Source organism: Jaculus jaculus, chromosome 11 (genome assembly GCF_020740685.1).
Source record: "Jaculus jaculus isolate mJacJac1 chromosome 11, mJacJac1.mat.Y.cur, whole genome shotgun sequence".
NCBI classification, from domain to species: Eukaryota; Metazoa; Chordata; class Mammalia; order Rodentia; family Dipodidae; genus Jaculus; species Jaculus jaculus.
Genome location: NC_059112.1, coordinates 65465468 through 65481196, shown reverse-complemented (window position 1 = coordinate 65481196; position 15729 = coordinate 65465468). Strand labels below are relative to the sequence as shown.

The 15729-nt window shown below is 45.0% G+C and overlaps 1 protein-coding gene across 1 annotated transcript in view; it reads left to right on the top strand.

Annotated features, from left to right (window-relative positions):
• The window catches only part of Veph1 (ventricular zone expressed PH domain containing 1), a 368903-nt gene that overhangs the window by 164190 nt on the left and 188984 nt on the right, over positions 1-15729 (top strand). Inside the window, 1 exon segment of the mRNA XM_012947429.2 lies at positions 10472-10692. Coding sequence (XP_012802883.2) covers positions 10472-10692 — 221 coding nt within the window.

The window sequence follows — 15729 nt, the reverse complement described above, 5'->3', positions numbered from 1 at the left end:
TGTTTGTTTAGTGTTGTCTCTTGACAAAATGGGTCAAAAATTGGTGACCCCCCTGAGTTTAACCCTAGATCATTGGAAAGATGTTTGGAAGATCACTTCCAACCAGTCAGTAGACGTCAAAAAAGAAAAATGGCAAACCTTCTGCTCCGCAGAATGGCCCACTTTCAATGTGGGCTGGCCAAGGGATGGAACTTTTAACCTCTCTACTATTTTACAGGTGAAAGCTAAAGTGTTTGATCGTGGCCCGCACGGACATCCAGATCAGGTCCCCTATATAGTTACCTGGGAAAGTCTGGCAGTCAACCCGCCACCCTGGGTCATTCCTTTCATCCCTCCTCCACCTACCCCACCACTGCCTATCCCTGCCCCTACCTCCTCCTCCTCTTGTTGTCCAGTTGATACCAAGAAGCCCCTAAAACCAGTACTTCCCCCGGACCCCAACACCCCCCTTATAGACCTCCTCTCGGAGGAGCCCCCTCCCTATAGGTCTCAGACCCACGATACCCCTAGTCACCAGCCACTGGCCCCTTCGGCCCCACCTGAGCTCCCTTCCCCAGTGGCTGGACGTCTGAGGAGTCACCGAGAGCAGCCACTCAAGAAGGAGACTTCACAAGCCTTTCCCTTGAGGCAGGGGCCAGGGGAACAGGTTCAATATTGGCCCTTCTCTGCCTCAGACTTATATAACTGGCGGACCCACAATCCGCCTTTCTCCAAAGACCCTACTGCCTTAACTAACCTGATTGAATCTATCTTAGTTACCCATCAACCCACTTGGGATGATTGCCAACAACTCTTACAGGCTCTTCTCACGACAGAAGAAAAGCAGAGAGTCTTCCTGGAAGCCAGAAAGAATGTTGCAGGCGATAACGGGAGACCCACCCAGATACTAGATGAGATTAATGATGCTTTTCCCTTGACCCGCCCCGACTGGGACCACACCTCAGCAGACGGTAGGGGACACCTATGCCTTTATCGCCAGTTGCTCATAGCGGGCCTCCGTGGTGCTGGGCGCCACCCTACTAATTTGGCCAAGGTAAAGCAAGTAATACAAAAACCAGATGAATCCCCTGCTGCCTTTCTAGAGAGAATTAAGGAAGCCTATCACATGTACACCCCCTATGATCCGGAGGATCCTAATCAGGGGGTAAATGTGTCCATGACCTTTATCTGGCAGTCTGCCCCAGATATTAGAAATAAACTTCAAAGATTAGACAATTTACAAGGACAGTCTCTCCAAGATTTATTAAAGGAAGCAGAAAAGATTTTTAATAAGCGAGAGACACCAGAAGAGAGAGAAGACCGCTTACGTAGGGAGGCAGAGGACAGGGAGGACAAGCTTAGGAAAGAAGCAGAGGACAGGGAAAATGCAAGAGAACGCAAAAGGAACAAGGAATTGAGCCGCCTCTTGGCCACTGTAGTACAGAACAATGATAGGACTAATAGGTTGGGAGACCAAGGGAGACCCAGACCCAGAGTGGACCGGGACCAATGTGCATACTGCAAAGAAAAAGGACACTGGGTAAAGGACTGCCCTAAAAGACCCAGGAAACCAACGGATTCCACCCCGAAATCCAACCTGTTTGCCCTAGATGAAGACTAGGGCAGTCAGGGCCAGGAGCCCCCCCCTGAGCCTAGGGTAACTCTTACTGTCGGGGGGCGCCCTATCACGTTCCTGGCAGATACTGGTGCCCAACATTCGGTGCTCACCCAGTGCCCTGGACCCCTGAGCAACCGGACTGCCTGGGTACAAGGTGCCACAGGAAGAAAACAATACCACTGGACCACCGAGCAGAAGGTACATTTAGCCACCGGTAAGGTCACACATTCTTTTCTACACGTACCAGATTGTCCCTACCCATTGTTAGGGAGGGACCTTTTAACAAAATTAAAAGCCCAAATTCATTTTGAAGAAACTGGGGCCAAAGTATCTGGTCCTAAGGGAGTTCCCCTACATGTACTGACTCTTAATCTGGAAGATGAATATCGGCTCCATGACAACTCCCTAAGTGAACCTAAAGATATAAATTATTGGCTAAAGGCCTACCCACTGGCCTGGGCAGAAACTGGAGGGATGGGATTGGCCAAACAACAGGCCCCCCTTATTATAACCTTAAGGACATCGGCATCCCCAATATCAGTTAAACAATACCCAATGTCTAATGAGGCCTACCTGGGAATTAGGCCTCACATAAGAAGGCTCTTGGACCAGGGAATTCTGACCACCTGTAGATCCCCATGGAATACTCCGCTATTACCTGTCAAGAAGCCTGGTACGGGGGACTATCGTCCTGTCCAGGACCTTAGGGAAGTTAACAAAAGGGTGGAAGATATCCACCCCACTGTGCCTAATCCTTATAACCTGCTGAGTTCTTTACCTCCCTCTCATCAGTGGTATTCAATCTTGGATTTAAAGGATGCTTTTTTCTGCCTGAGACTGGCTTCCCAGAGTCAGCCACTGTTTGCATTCGAATGGAAGGACCCTGACTGTGGAATTTCAGGGCAATTAACATGGACAAGACTTCCCCAGGGATTTAAAAACAGTCCCACCCTCTTTGATGAAGCCTTACACCGGGACCTGGCTGACTTTCGAGTCCAGCACCCATCTTTAATTCTGCTCCAATATGTGGATGACCTCCTGCTTGCGGCCTCCTCATATCAGGACTGTCATACAGGTACCGGGGCCCTGCTTGAGACTCTGGGACGCTTGGGCTATAGAGCTTCTGCTAAGAAGGCCCAAATCTGTCAACAAGAGGTCACCTACTTGGGATATAAATTAAGAAATGGCCAACGCTGGTTAACACCGGCCCGCATAGACACTGTAGCTCGCATTCCTGTCCCCCAGAACCATAGACAACTCAGAGAGTTCTTGGGGACCGCTGGGTTCTGTCGCCTATGGATACCAGGGTTTGCTGAAATGGCAGCCCCTCTTTACCCCTTGACTAAACAAGGAACCCCCTTCAATTGGACTAAGCCACAGCAAGAGGCTTTTGACAAAATTAAACACTCTCTCCTCTCTCCTCCGGCTTTGGGCTTGCCTGACATCACCAAGCCCTTCGAGCTATTCATAGATGAAAGACAGGGGTTTGCGAAGGGAGTGCTAACTCAGCAGCTTGGACCATGGAGGCGCCCGGTTGCATATCTCTCAAAAAAGTTAGATCCAGTGGCCTCAGGCTGGCCACCATGCCTAAGAATGATTGCTGCAGTTGCAGTCTTGACCAAGGATGCAAGTAAACTAACCCTGGGGCAACCTCTGACTGTGCTAACGCCACATGCCATTGAGTCTATCGTGAGACAGCCCCCAGATCGCTGGCTGTCTAATACACGTATGACTCATTACCAATCCTTGCTTCTCGACAAAGACCGTGTGCAATTTGGTCCGGTAGTGGCCCTAAACCCGGCCACCCTGTTGCCCCTCCCTGAGGGGCCAGAGACCCATAACTGCCAGCAGATTCTTGCAGAGGTACATGGAACCAGAAAGGATCTCACTGACCAGCCGCTGCAGGATGCAGATTTCACCTGGTACACGGACGGTAGCAGCTTCCTACTGAATGGTGAAAGGCAAGCCGGGGCCGCAGTGACCACCAGAGACCAGGTAGTCTGGGCTAGCGCCCTGCCCGGAGGGACCTCAGCACAAAAAGCGGAACTCATTGCCTTGACTCAAGCCCTCCAGCAGGCTAAAGGTAAAAAACTCAATGTGTACACTGATAGCCGGTATGCATTCGCCACCGCCCACATACATGGGGAAATTTACAAAAGAAGGGGCCTGCTGACTTCAGAGGGAAAAGAAATCAAAAATAAGACTGAGATATTGGCCCTCCTCAAGGCTCTGTACCTACCCCAGAAGCTCAGCATTATACACTGTCCAGGTCATCAGAAAGGAAACAGCCCCGAGGCCATAGGGAACAGGTTCGCTGATAAAGCCGCCCGTGAGGCAGCTCTGGGACCCCAACTCTTGATTCTGATGGCCACTGAGGAGGGGACTCCTAAAGCAGCATCTCCAACTCCGGGATGGGAATACACGAATGAGGACTTGGACTTGATTCAGAAACTGGGGGCATCATATGATGCTGCCCACGGCAAATGGACTTACCTAGAAAGGACTATTGTACCTCAAAAGATTACAGCCCTCCTCATTAAGCAACTTCACAGGCTAACCCACATGAGTGCTCAGAAGATGAATACCTTACTAGAACAAAAGGAAACAGGACATCTATTTCTAAACAAAGGTTCAATCCTAAAAGAAGTTGCAAACACTTGCAAAGTGTGTGCTCAGGTAAATGCTGGATGAGCCCAGATGGCCCTTGGGTCTCGTCTGAGGGGACACCAACCCGGGGCTTGTTGGGAGCTCGACTTCACTGAGGTAAAACCGGGTATGTATGGTTACAAATATCTCCTAGTTTTTGTAGACACTTTTTCAGGATGGGTAGAAGCATTTCCCACCAAGCATGAAACCGCCAGAATGGTAACCAAGAAATTACTAGATGATATCTTTCCCCGGTATGGAATGCCACAGGCACTCGGGTCAGACAATGGGCCCGCCTTTGTCTCCCAGGTAAGTCAGTCGGTGGCCAAGGCACTGGGGATCAATTGGAAGTTGCATTGTGCATACAGACCCCAGAGTTCAGGTCAGGTAGAAAGGATAAATAGAACAATTAAAGAGGCTTTATCTAAATTAACGCTTGCAACTGGCTCAAAGGATTGGGTACAACTCCTACCCCTGGCCCTCTACAAGGCCCGAAACACCCCAGGCCCTCATGGCCTAACCCCCTTTGAAATCCTCTATGGCAGCCCCCCGCCAGCTGTCACTTTCATGCTTACAGAAATTTCTAATTTTACTGATACCCCCACCCTACAGGCTCACTTGAAGGCTCTACAGTTGGTACACCAGGAAGTTTGGAAACCTCTAGCAGCTGCCTATAAAGAGGCAACTAATAAACCGCTAATCCCCCATTCATTCCAGATAGGGGACTCAGTTTGGGTCCGTCGACATCAGACCAAGAATCTGGAACCTCGCTGGAAAGGACCTTACACCGTGCTCCTGACAACTCCCACGGCCTTAAAAGTAGACGGAATCGCCACTTGGATCCACGCCTCCCACGTCAAGGCTGCCCTGACAGAGTACCCAGACAGCACACCACCAAACCTCGCACCATGGAAAGCACATCGCACTCCAAATCCCCTAAAGATAAGACTCTCTCGATCTTAACATACCTCTTCTTAACTTTCAGTTTTGTGAGTAACGTCTCTGCTAGTCCTCACCTTCCCTTATCTTTGACTTGGCTAGTCATTTCTGAGGGAGGACAAATTATTTGGTCTAATACCTCCCCTGCCCCGTTATGGACATGGTGGCCCTCCTTAACCCCCAATCTGTGCGCCTTGACTGCCCATAGAAAACCTTTTGAAGAGACTTTAAAAAAGACTCACCGGAAGAGACACAACCCTCCTGTTAGCCCAGGATGTTACTCCAAACCTGCCAGACAGTTGTTAAACTCCACTCTATATGTTTGCCCCCAACATGCCCAGGCATCAAACTGTGGAACTAGAGTGGACTATTATTGTAAAAACTGGGGATGTGAAACCACTGGAAATGTATACTGGCAACCCAAATCCTCCTGGGATTTTATTACTGTAACTCGCCTAAATCAGGGTAACAAGATGCTTCTAAACATTACTTTCACTTCTCCCGGCAAGGCAGATAGGACATGGCTCAAAGGCCATACTTGGGGGGTCCGTCTTTACATAGATGGGCCAGACCCAGGTTTCCTCCTTACTATTAAGCTCCAATTATCGACTGACATAAGTCCAATAGGCCCCAACCCAGTTCTACCAGATCAAAAACCTATCCCCCGACTCCCACTTTCCTTGGCCCCGCCTTCTAAACCTACCAATGTTATAATTCCCCCTCCTAAAAGACCAACCACTCATCTCTATAAACCCCAGGGAACAGGTAATCGACTCTTTAGTCTAATACAGGGGGCTTATCTCTCCCTAAATGCCTCTGACAGTAACTATACCCAAGACTGCTGGCTCTGTTTAACTGCTGACCCTCCTTACTATGAAGGCATAGCCTTACCAGGAAATTTTACCAATTCCACTAACATTCCTACTCGATGTCTTGCTGTTGCATCTCATAAATTAACTCTTGCAGAAGTAACTGGCCAGGGCTCCTGTATCGGGACCGTACCCACTACTCTTCAACATTTATGTAACACAACTACTCCTGTGTCCCCTGGAGCTTATTACTTAGAATCTCCAGATGGAACCTATTGGGCCTGTAACACAGGACTGACTCCTTGCGTTTCTGCTACTGTCATTAATTCTACTGCTGATTACTGTGTCCTAGTCCAGTTATGGCCACGCATTACCTACCATAGATCAGAATCCATTCTGCAGGTATTTGAAAACAGACCTAGGCGGGAGCCCATAACCCTTACCATCGCCCTCCTTTTGGGAGCAGGAGGAATCTTAGCGGGCATAGGAACTGGAACAACTGCCCTGGTACACTCTGAGCAGACCCGAGCCCTACAAGAAACGATAACCACAGACTTACAGGCCATAGAAAAATCTATTTCTGCTCTAGAAACTTCCCTTACTTCCCTTTCAGAGGTAGTATTGCAAAATAGAAGAGGCCTAGACTTGTTGTTTCTAAAAGAAGGAGGCCTCTGTGCTGCCCTTAAGGAAGAATGCTGTTTTTATGCTGACCATACGGGCATAGTCCGGGAATCTATGGAAATGCTCAGGGACAGACTAGCCCAGAGGCAGAGATTGCTAGAGTCACGACAGGGCTGGTTCGAAAGTTGGTTTCATAAATCCCCTTGGTTCACCACCCTCTTATCCACTCTCCTGGGTCCTTTGCTCATTCTTGTGCTCCTATTAACCTTTGGTCCATGTATTCTCAATAGGCTGGTACAGTTTATATGGGACAAGCTCTCAGTTATCCAGGCGTTCGTCCTCACTAGTCAGTATCAGCCATTAAGCCAAAATGACATAAGATTATAAGTAAAAGATTTTACTCAGTTCCAAGAGAAATGGGGGAATGTAAAACCCATGGAAAAATACCAGGAGCCAAAAACCGCCCCAGATGCAGACAGCCTTGTGACCCCCAGATGCAGACAGGCATGACCACAAACTCCGCCTAATGTACTATAGATAACCCTGTCAGGATGCTTCCGAGAAGAGAAAAAAAAAAGAGGATCCCCACCGACTCCAAGTCTATTAATAAGTAACCAGTAACCAGTGCTGGGACTGAAATCATGCTTCTGCTTCTGTAAACCTGCTTCTGCTCTCCCTAACTCTATAAAAAGAGACCCTTCCCCTTGCCTGGCGCGCTCAGCCTCTCGAAGGACTGGAGTGCCCGCAGGCGCCTGTGCGAACAATAAAGCTGCCTCTTGCCTTTGCATCCAGTGGCTCGGTCTTGGTTCTTGGGCGCGGGTCTCCCACCACGGAAGATTCCCCCTCCCCCGGGAATCTTACAGAGTGAAAGGAAGGGTAGGACTCCTTACAATGTGTTCCCTCCACACACAAAATAGGTTGTATAACCATGACTTCACAGTGCCTGACACTACCTACACAAGACCATCATAAAAGGAGAAAAAGATGATGATTTCAAAATAAAAGAGAGACTGATTGAGAGGGGGATGGGATATGATGGAGAATGGAGTTTCAAAGAGGAAAGTGGGGGGAGGGAGGGCCTTACCATGGGATATTGTTTATAATCATAGAAGTTATTAATAAAAAAATAATTTTTAAAAAAGAAACAATCTCCTTGGGAAATAACCAGCACATATAGCTACAGGGGAATTATAAATAAAAGGGGGAATTGTGGGTCTCTCAAAGGTTAGGGTGTTCTTTCATTGACCTTTGCCTTCGAGAGTCTGAAACAGGCATATTACAGGAATGTAATAACTATTCAGTGATTGAATAAAAAAGCACAAGCAAACAAATGATTAATACCATCATGTGCTGAGCAAGATTTTAAAAACATTTTATTTATTCATTTGAGAGAAAGAAAGAGGCAGATAGGAAAAGAGAGAGAAGGGGTGTGCACCAGGGCCTCCAGCCACTGCAAAGAACTCCAGATGCATACATCACTTTGTGCCTCTGGCTTTATGTGGATACTGTGATATCAAACTCTTGTCCTTAGGCTTTGCAGGCAAACACCTTAACTGTGGAGCCATCTCTCCAGCCCACTACAGAAGATTGTTTAGAAGAGCTCTACATGATCTTGGGAAATGGTTCAGCAGTTAATAGCACCTGCTTGCTTGCAAAATCTGCTGACTCAGGTTAGATTCCTCAGTACTCACAGAAAGCAGGACATGCAAAGTGCTGCATGTTTCTGGAGCTCATTTGCATCAACAAGCCCTGCTGTGCCCATTCATATTCATATCCCCCCTCATTTAAAAAAAAAAAAAAAGAGGGCTGGAGAGATGGCTTAGCAGTTAAGGTGCATGCCTGCGTAACCAAAATACTCAAGTTCTATTCTCCAAGTGCCACGTTAGCCAGATGCTCAAGGGGGCACACACATCTGGAGTTCCTTTGCAGTGGCTAGAGGCCCTGGCACACCCATTCTCACTCACTCTCTCTGTGTCTCCCTCCCTCTCTCTGTCTCAAATAAATTTTTAAAAAAAATCTTAAAAAAATAAAAAGCCTATAGTTTGGTAAAAATTCAGACAGAAAGAATAACTACTGATAGCTTTAGAGAAGAGGACAGGAAAAGAGCTGTAGCTTGATGTAAATTAAGGCTTCAAATGCTAAGACATAGGGAAAATTGAATTCCAATTGGAAGAGTAATTTAGGCCTGTGTACCTAGCATAGGTATTTTAATCATCAATCTCCATTGTATGTTTATATTATATATATATGTTCTACTATCCTAACATTATGAACTTTTTTGAGGCAAGCCCAACAGACTGGTTTTTTTATGTGGGAGAGCAACTGAGAGAGAGAGAAGAATGAGAGGGAGAGAGAGAGAGAGAGAGAGAGAAAGAGAGAGAAAGAGAGAGAGAGAGAGAGAGAGAGAGAGAGAGAGGGAGAGGGAGAGAGAAAGAGAGAAGAGAATTGACATGCCAGGGACTCAGCTACTTCAATCAAACTCCATACATGTGTGCCCCCTTATGTGCATGTGCAAGCTTGTGAACTTACATCACTTTGTCTGCCTTACATGGGATCTGGAGAATCAAACATGAGTCCTTAAGCTTTGCAGGCAAATGCCTTAACCATTAAGCCATCTCTTCAGCCCTACATTATGAACTTTAAAAAGTGCATACAAAAAGATTTAACAGAGAAGCTGCAAACAAAATTAGCCATTCCTTGAATATTTATTTGTGTATTTATTTCCTTGAGAGAGAGAATGGGCACGCCAGGGCCTCTAGCCACTGCAAACAAACTCCAGATGCATCCTCTCCCTTGTGCATCTGGCTTATGTGGGTCCTGGGAAATTAAATTGTGGTTCTTAGGCTTCACAGACAAATGCCTTAATCACTAAGTCATTTCCCCAGCCCTCCTTGAATATCATTTCTATTGAATGCAAATTTGTATTTCAAATAATCTTTCTGATAAATTTGAGTATTTGTTGATTAGATCATGCTGCTTCAAGACATGGATTATAAGGGTTGGTGAAATGGCTCAGTGATTAAAGTACTTGTACAAGCATGAGGATCAAAATTGATGGAGTGTAAGTACTAAGTGTGCATAGCAACAGACCCACCTGGAATCCCAGTGCTCAGGAGGCAAACAGGTGATCCCTGACAAGTAGGATGGGTGTGCCTTCAGTTCAAATAAAAGAACCTGCCTTGGTAAACAAAAAGGACAGTGACTAAGGAAGATGCTCTACATCATCTTCTAGCCTCCAAACACATATACACACATATCACATACCCATGAACCCATGCAGGTAAACATGCATGCACATGCACACACATACATATATAAAAAGCTAATGAGCCAGGTGTGGTAGTGCACACCTTTATCCCAGCACTTGGGAAGCAAAGATAGTAGGATCGTGAGTTTGAGGCCAGCCTGAGGTTGCATAGTAAATTCTAGGTCAGCCTGGGCTAGAGCAAGATCCTTCCTTAGACAAAAGTAGGGGGGGGGATGGAAAGATGGTTCAGTGGTTAAAGGTGCTTCCTTACAAAGCCTGCCAGCCTGGGTTCAGTTCCCCAGTGCCCTCATAAAGCCAGATGTACTAGGTGGTACATGTGTTTGGAGTTTGTTTGCAGTGGCAAGAGGCCCTGAAGCACCCATTCTCTCTATACATTTGCCTCTTTCTCTCTGTCTCTTAAATAAAAAAATAAATAAATAAAATATTTTTTAAATGCTAACTAAGAGTTTAAATAGCTCCAAGGTATGTATCTCCTAATCCATTGCTTCTGTTTCAGAGGTGCTTAAAGGTGCTTATTTCAGTTCCTGCTGGTCATGGAATACTGGCATTGTTCTACAATGTTGACTTGTTGTTGTTTATTGTTCTGGGCAGGAGAGAGCCAGGAGCTGCCTGCACTACCTGGTGAGTCAGCTTGCCAGCATGGAGCATTCATTTCCCCATCTTCTCCTGCTGGAGATCAAGAGCATCACAGACACTTTCTCCTCCATCCCGGGTCCTCACAGCAGAGACATCTTCCGCAGGAACAACAGCTTCACCACCATTGTCAAGCTGCTCTCCCGACAACTGCAGAACACCCAGGTCAGAAGCAGCAGGTGAGCAGGAGTTCCTGACTGCCATTATCAGGGAGATACTGGGAACCCTTGGAGACAGAGCACAGCTATGCTTTCTTTGGCAGTAGTGCTACTTCCCAAGGGAAGCCAAGCCCCCATCTAGTAGAGAGTGACTGAATAAATTAATTCATTTGCCAAAATTATCTAACACCTATGAAAACCAAATGTAATTTAAAAATTCTAAAAGATTTGCAAAATAATGAATAAAAGTGAAGTACAGAGCCAGGTGTGGTGGTGCACACCTTTTATCCCAGCACTCAGGAAGCAGAGGTAGGAGAACCACCATGAGTTCAAGGCCAGTCTTAGACTACATAGTGAATTACAGGTCAGCCTGTACTCTACCTCGAAAAAAAAAAAAAAAAAAGTGTGAGGTTCAAATGGTAATATATAACACTAGTTTATTTGTTAAATAGACCTTGACAATTGCTTACTGTGTGCCAGAAAATGAATCATATATAGAGATAGAACATGTTCTTTGCACAAGGAGTTTACTATTTAGTAAAAGTGACAAATGTTTAAATAGATAATTAAATAAATTAAATTTAAATAATTAAATAATAACATTTAGAGACTAATGGAAAGTTAAGCTAATCAGGATAGATTCAGGGAACAATGAGCTGGGGGTTTCTCCTTCTGCATGAAAGGATAGGCTTGAAGGGTTGGAGTGATGGTTCAGTGGCCAAGGTACTTGCCTGCAAAGTCTAATGATCCAGGTTCAATTTGCCAGTACCCATATAAATCCAGATCCACAAAGTGACACATGCATCTGGAGTTTCTTTGAAGTGGATAGAGGCATGGCATGCCCATTCTTTCTCTTTCTCTCTTCCTGCCCCCTTTCTCTTTTTCTGTCTCCCTCCCCCTCTCTCTTTCTCTCTCCATCTAAATAAATACATAAATAAATGCATTTAAAAGGATGAGTGTGGAAACTGTTATCAGGAATCTCTCCCAGAGTGTGATATTTTGGATTAAGTCTTGAAGATGAATATATTTCTCCTGACTGTCTTTTGGGTGACATGTGAGAAACTGTATCACTATTTAGAAGGTGAAATGAGTTTATATTAATAAAGTGTATATTCTAAGAAGAGTAGCATTTGGAGATACTGATGAAGTAGTGGCAGGGGTCAGAGGAGGAGGCTTGGCAAATCCTTTGAAGGAGCTTAAATTGTACCCCATAGGTGATGGGCAGGCATTTTAGGATCTGGTACATGGTGGGATGTGTTCTGAACCCATTTCAAGGTTACTCAGGCCTCAGTGCAGAGACTATCCTAGAAGGAAGAAGACAGGAGCCAGATCAAGTGACGTAAGTGTTCAGTGGTGTTGGCCATAAGAATATTTCTGGTGATGGTAGTGAGTGAGTTACCAGTAATTTAATGCAGCTGGAAAAAAGGCATCTGAGATAGAAGAGGGAAGGAGAGTAAACACAGTTCACAAAACTGGGTCTTTCAAGAAGGAAATCTCTGGAAGACCTCACAAGGTTTTAGTTTGCTATGCTAAGTTTTGAATAGAGATAGATTTGAAATTTTTTAATGAATTTTTGGAAGAAGGATATAATTGCATTTGAGCCTTGTGACTGTCCTACAAGATAAAAAAAGGAATATACCATTATCCCTAATTCAAAGAAACAGAGGCTTATTGCCTGGCTAAGTATCTTCCCAATGTTGCACAGTAATGCATTTGAAAGGTCTAGAACAGGGATAGAACCTCTTTGAGCTGGCAACACATCCTGTGAAATTTGAGATAATGCATGATGCAGGACATTTCCAGTATGAAACAAGGGTTCCAAAACCACAATACACCATTGTGACAAAATAGTACACATTCAGTCATAAGAATCTATTTATACTTAGCATGGTGCATAGCCTAACAGTCCTGAGACTAAAACATAACCCTTTCCTTAAGAGGCCAAAATATGTAATCGAGTTTTGGTTGAAATACAAGCAAGAAGCCATGGAGATATGCTTGCTGACCTTCAACTAGGGAACTGAACAAGTTTCATACATATACACACAAGGTGACATCTAAGTGTCTTCCATGTGCAAAGCATTTCTTTAGCTACTGTGTTAATTTGCATGAGATGAAAGATAATTCCCTAGACAAGGGTAGAAAAGCCAAGTACTAGTCTGGAATTATGGCTGACAGTTAAGGTTGCTTGTTTGCAAAGTCTGCCTGCCTGTAATTGATTCCCCCAGTACCCTAGTAAAGCCAGAGGCACAAAATGGTGCATGCATCTGGAGTTCATTTGCAGTGTCAAGAGATACTGATGTGTTCATTCTCATTCTTTCTCTGTTCACAAATAAGTAAATAAATTTTTATTTAAAAAAATAAGAGTGGAGAGATGGCTTAGTGTTTAAGGCGCTCACCTGCAAAGCCTAAGAACTCATGTTTGCATCTCCAGGTCCCACATACCCAGACACACACAAGGGGGCATGCATGTTTGGAGTTCATTTGTAGCAGATGAAGGCCCTGGTGTGCCCATTCTCTCTCTCCCTCCCTCTCTCTCTCTCTCTTTCCCTCCCTCCCTTCCTCAAAAAAAAAAAAAATGGACAGGAAAAAGGAAGGAAAAGTACAGAGCACTACTGTTATAGTCAGCTTCCTGTTGCTGGGATGAATCAGACACAGTTTCTGGGAGGAAGGAGATTTATTTTAGGCTTACAGAGGCCCAGGGGAACACCATGAAGGAAAGAAGAAGCCCAGTCTCTTTCAGTGACCGAAGCAGAGAGACACCATCAATAGCCAGCACCACAAATCAGGAGCAGTCAGAGTTCAAATTGCTCTGCACTCACCTAGCAGGGCTAGAATCAGATCCACCCTCAGGGATATACCACCTGTAACAAAGACACACCTGCTAATGGCTCAGGTAGGATGCTTAATAAAAAATGACTGATTTGTCCTAGGAAGATGGCTTAGCAGTTAAGGTACTTGCCTGCAAAGCCTAAGGACCCAGGTTTGACTCCCCAGAACCTACATAAGCCAGATGCACAAGGCGACACATGCACACAGGTGATACATGTGCACAAAGGGGTGCATGTGTCTGGAGTTTGTTTGCAGTGGCTAAGGTCCCTGCATGCCAATTCTCTTTCTCTCTCTCTAATTAAAAAAAAAGGTGATTGATTGTAACTGAAACCATAGAGCAATTGGGGAGATGAACAAGAATGCTGCTTCCATGGTGAATTTTATAATCAGCACCAGGGTGAAGGAGACAGACCCTAAGGTTACTTAACACATACCAAAGCAGAGATCCAGAGGCTCCTAAGAGCTCATCACTGAAGTAGACTTAAAACACACCCACCATAGCTCAGGGAGTTTTGAGAAAGAGGTTGGGACATCATGCCCAGAGGTTTTGCCTTCCCCCAACAATTGACTGCTGCTTCCATGATGCATAGCCCACAACCCCATGGGGAATACCTACAACCCCACTGAGGAGGGTCCCCAGTGGAATGGAGGCAGGGATGAGGGAAAGGATGGTACCAACACATAATGCATCTTTACTAAGTCTGTTCGTTAAAAAAAATAGTGCCTTTTACCTGGATGCCCTTGCTACTTGCTACTTGTTAGTGGGTATATCTACTCTTTTGATGCCATCCTTTGTGTACAGTTTAACCCAGTGAAGATCAGTGGCCCTCCAGGAATCCTCCAGGCCTTCAGGGTCAGATTGAGACTGCTGAGGCATCCAGCCTTGCGGACTGAGCTGCTACCATGTTCTTAGACTCTCCAGTGTGCAGGCAGCCATTGTTGGATTACCCAGACCATGTCATATTAGCCAATATAATAATTCTCCCCTTTATAATATATTTAAATGATATGTTTTGCTGCTCTGGAGAACTCTAATACAAGGGATGGGGTGGTAACTCCTTGTGGTCTTTATTCCTACTATCATGATGATTACAGATACTGAGTATTATTTTAAATGCTTATTTATTTGCATTGTGTGTGTGACTATGTGTGTGCACATGTACCAGGTCCTCTTGCCACTGTAAACAAACACCAGATGCTTCTGCACATTTTTGCATTTGCTTTACATAAGTGTCTTGGGAATTGAACTAGGGCCAACAGGCTTTGTAAGCAAGTACCTTTAACCACAGAACCATCTTTCCAGCCCTACTGAGCATTTTTGTATACCCATTGTCTACACAAGTCTACTTTAAAGAAATGCCAGTATAGTCTTTGTCCATTTTAAATAAAGCTATTTTTGTAGCTAAAAAAAAAAAAAAATGACCGATTCTGTGGGGTTATACATTCAAGCTATCACATTCAAACTACCACAACCATACATGCAAATACATGCAGGCTGAAGAGTAAGTGACCCAGAAAATTAATTTATTCAGTGTGGCTGAAGCAAGTTCATCAGGATAGGAAGGAAGCATACACTGAAATACTAGGACACAAGCAAATTTTCACAGGCTGGTGTGCTTTGTTTAAAAGCAAAAGATTTGCTTTGTAGGCAATGTGAAGGCTTGGAAAGATTTAATCCAGGAAAGGTTCGCGTTTCCTAGCATAGTATCTGGCAGATAGTATGCACTCAGTAAGTATTCCTTCACCAGAGAAATGGGTGAAAAAGATGTGACTAGCATTATGAAGCACCAAATGGATTTGGCTGAAGCAACAGGCTGCTATTGTGTAACTATAGCAGGCCACAAGGAGCCTGGACAGAGTCAGTGATGAGCAGCCACAGAAGTTATAGCAGGATGTTATAGTGAGAGAGCATAGAATTACAAGGAATTGACTACTCACAAATGGTGCAGTAAGACAAAGGGAAAGAGAGTAGGTGAAAACCCATAGCTATCTAGCTTCAGTGACTGAAGACATGGGAGATGATGCTAATAACTGATGCTAATAGCAGAAGGGGAGACCGTCTGGAAGGGTCCTTAGTCCCACTAAACACAGAATATTACCTAACTAATATAGATATTAAAGTCAATAGTAGCTACCCATCCGAGCAGAACCCATCATACATGTCCCTTTCTTTCAACATTGTAGTTGTGACTGAGCATACATAATGGCTGTCACCTGGCTTGATAA